This window comes from Hipposideros armiger, unplaced genomic scaffold (assembly GCF_001890085.2).
Source record: "Hipposideros armiger isolate ML-2016 unplaced genomic scaffold, ASM189008v1 scaffold_482, whole genome shotgun sequence".
Classification (NCBI taxonomy): Eukaryota; Metazoa; Chordata; class Mammalia; order Chiroptera; family Hipposideridae; genus Hipposideros; species Hipposideros armiger.
Window position 1 is genome coordinate 94,323 of NW_017731832.1, and position 2,460 is coordinate 96,782.

At 49.5% G+C, this 2,460-nt stretch overlaps 1 protein-coding gene across 1 annotated transcript in view; it reads right to left on the reverse strand.

Moving 5' to 3' along the window:
* LOC109395726 (keratin-associated protein 16-1-like) overlaps positions 1-1,879 on the reverse strand; it is a 60,323-nt gene extending 58,444 nt beyond the window's left edge. The window contains 3 exon segments of the mRNA XM_019666993.1: positions 526-540; positions 673-696; positions 1,532-1,879. Coding sequence (XP_019522538.1) covers positions 526-540; positions 673-696; positions 1,532-1,879 — 387 coding nt within the window.
* Positions 1,880-2,460: the final 581 nt, after the last annotated feature.

Below are 2,460 nucleotides of genomic sequence, written 5' to 3' on the forward strand. Positions count from 1 at the left end.
CCAACACATTCTAGAATGAGCATAGTTATTTTTAGCCAACAGCAATCCCTCCTGATTCACTTATATGGAAGGAATAAAATGGGGGAGGGGGGAAATACTGTAGCTCTTATACAAGATTATTAAATACTATTCATGTACTCAATAAATATTTGAGAGATTAAATTTGGAAAACAAGAACACTAAAATAGGCAAGCAAAATATCATAACTAGGGGCCAGCTGAGTGGCTCAGTTGGTTAAGTGTTGGTTTAAGAGCGTGGGCTCTGAGCAACAGGGCCACCGGTTCAATTCCCACATGGGCCAGTGATGCTGCGCCCGAGCTGAGCTGTTGCTGAGCTGCCAACAGGTGGCAGGATGGCTCAGCTGATGTAACAACAAGATTGCCTGTTCGATGTTGGGCTACGCTTACCCACAACTAAGACTGAACTCAGGACCTTGAGCTGAGCTGCCGCCCGGATTGCTCAGTGGATAGAGCGCGCGCTCTTAACAACGAGGCTGCTGGTTCGATTCCCACATGGGATGGTGGCTACAACCACCCGCAACTAAGATTGAACACAGCACCTTGAGCTTAGAGGCCACGAGCTGCTGAAGAGCAGCCAGATGGTGACTGGCGCCCTCCACAACGAAAATTGAAGGACAACAACTTTGCTGGTTCCCTTCCCCAATTCCTCAACATTGTCCCTCTTCCCCAATAAAATCTTTAAAAATATATATCATAACTAAATAATCTTTCTTTTTCTTTCCTAATAAGCAATACTGAGAAACTGATAGCTAACATTTATTTTTTTAAAAACTTACTGTATGCCTGGCATGGTTCTAAGAGCTGAGAATACAGAAATTGAGTGAGCAATGGATCCTGCTCTCAAGAAACTTCCAATCTAGTGGGAAAGATCAATATGTGAACTAGCAGTTGTAGGGGGTGGGGTCTAGAACAGGGAAGCAGCCACGTCATCCCGGCCATCTAGGGTGCTTTGGCACTATGTCCCAGTAGGTAGTTTCCACTCTTTCTGGTTTCAGCCAACCATATTATGCCCTCGCTGGACAAATGCACACCAGGGGAAGCCCTACGCACCTAGGTCAGGACAATGAAGTCAGGATGATTAGGTACCCACAAAAGGACAGCAACAAGAGTTCAGAGAAGTAAAAAGTCCAGGGGAGGGAGAGAGAAGAGGGTCCAATCTTGACAAAAGGTTCTGCTTTCTCAGCTCCCTCCTGTGGCTCAGTCTTTACTCTCACCTCAGGTAATAATTCTGGAGCTTAGCAAATGCACGGAAACATTCGGAGGCAGTTTTTAATTACAGCTTATTTATACAAAGTACTGCTCCCTCCACATAGATTAACGCTATGCAAATACTCACACCTAACAGTCATGGGCCTAGAATAAGGTGGGAACTCAAGAAAACAAAATGAAAAGGCCAGACTTCAACCCTTGCATTTCAATCATCCCAAGAGCTCATCTTGTTTCTGAATCATATCTTAAGATTCCCTCCCTACAACTTCCTGCTGGATGCAGCGTGGTGCCCGCTCGCTCACCTTCTGCTGGAGCTCCTCGATGGTCCGGAAGTAGGACTGGTAGCTGGGGCACATCAAGGGCTCCTGCTGCTGGCACCGCTCCCGGATGAGGCACTCCAGCTCTGCGTTATCCCGCTCCAGCTGGCGCACCTTCTCCAGGTAGCTGGCCAGGCGGTCATTCAGGAACTGCATGGTCTCCTTCTCGCTGCCGTTGAAGGAGCCCTCGCAGAACCAGCCACAGTTGCCCACATTGGCGGGGATGTTGCAGGCCCCGGGCAGGGGGATGTTATGGCAGCTGGGGGCCACGCAGGGCCGGGAGGGGCAGCTGGAGCGGCAGCTCAGGTTGGGCAGGCAGCAGTTGTAAGGCATGGTGCTGGGAGGGAGTGAGGTGCCAGCTGAAGACAGAGTCCCGGTTCTCCAAGGACATTGTAGGTCTCCTTGCTCTGGGGAGCATTTATATCCCCTCCGCAGAGGGTGTGGACATGGAAGGCAACCCTTTTGTTCTTTCTTATTTGGTGATTGTCCAAAGCCCTTGCCCTCCATTTGTTACGTTTCCCCAGAAGAGTCCCTCACCTCATAAAACGCTTTACTCGGGCTTCTCCCTAACTTGGGACTCCTCTCCTAGGCTGTGTGTCAGTCAAGTAAGAGCTTCATGGTGTGGCTTCAAAGAGCTGGCCTTGTGAACGCCCTAGGCTTTACTAGTGGGGCGTGGCAGGTCCAGGGACACTGCTGCTTCCTGGCTTAACAGCCTTGACTCCTTGGCAAACCTCTGGCTCTTCTCGCTGAGAAAGCAAAACTTAGCTCTTGCCTGTGTGTCCTTTGCTGGATCACATTTCCAAATTCCCAATTCATGGTTCTTAGAAAGAGGAACAGATCCTCCTGCAACCATTAAAACAGCCTATTCCCAGATGGCCCTGTTTCCTGATATGGCAGGCCCCGTTGATCTCCAT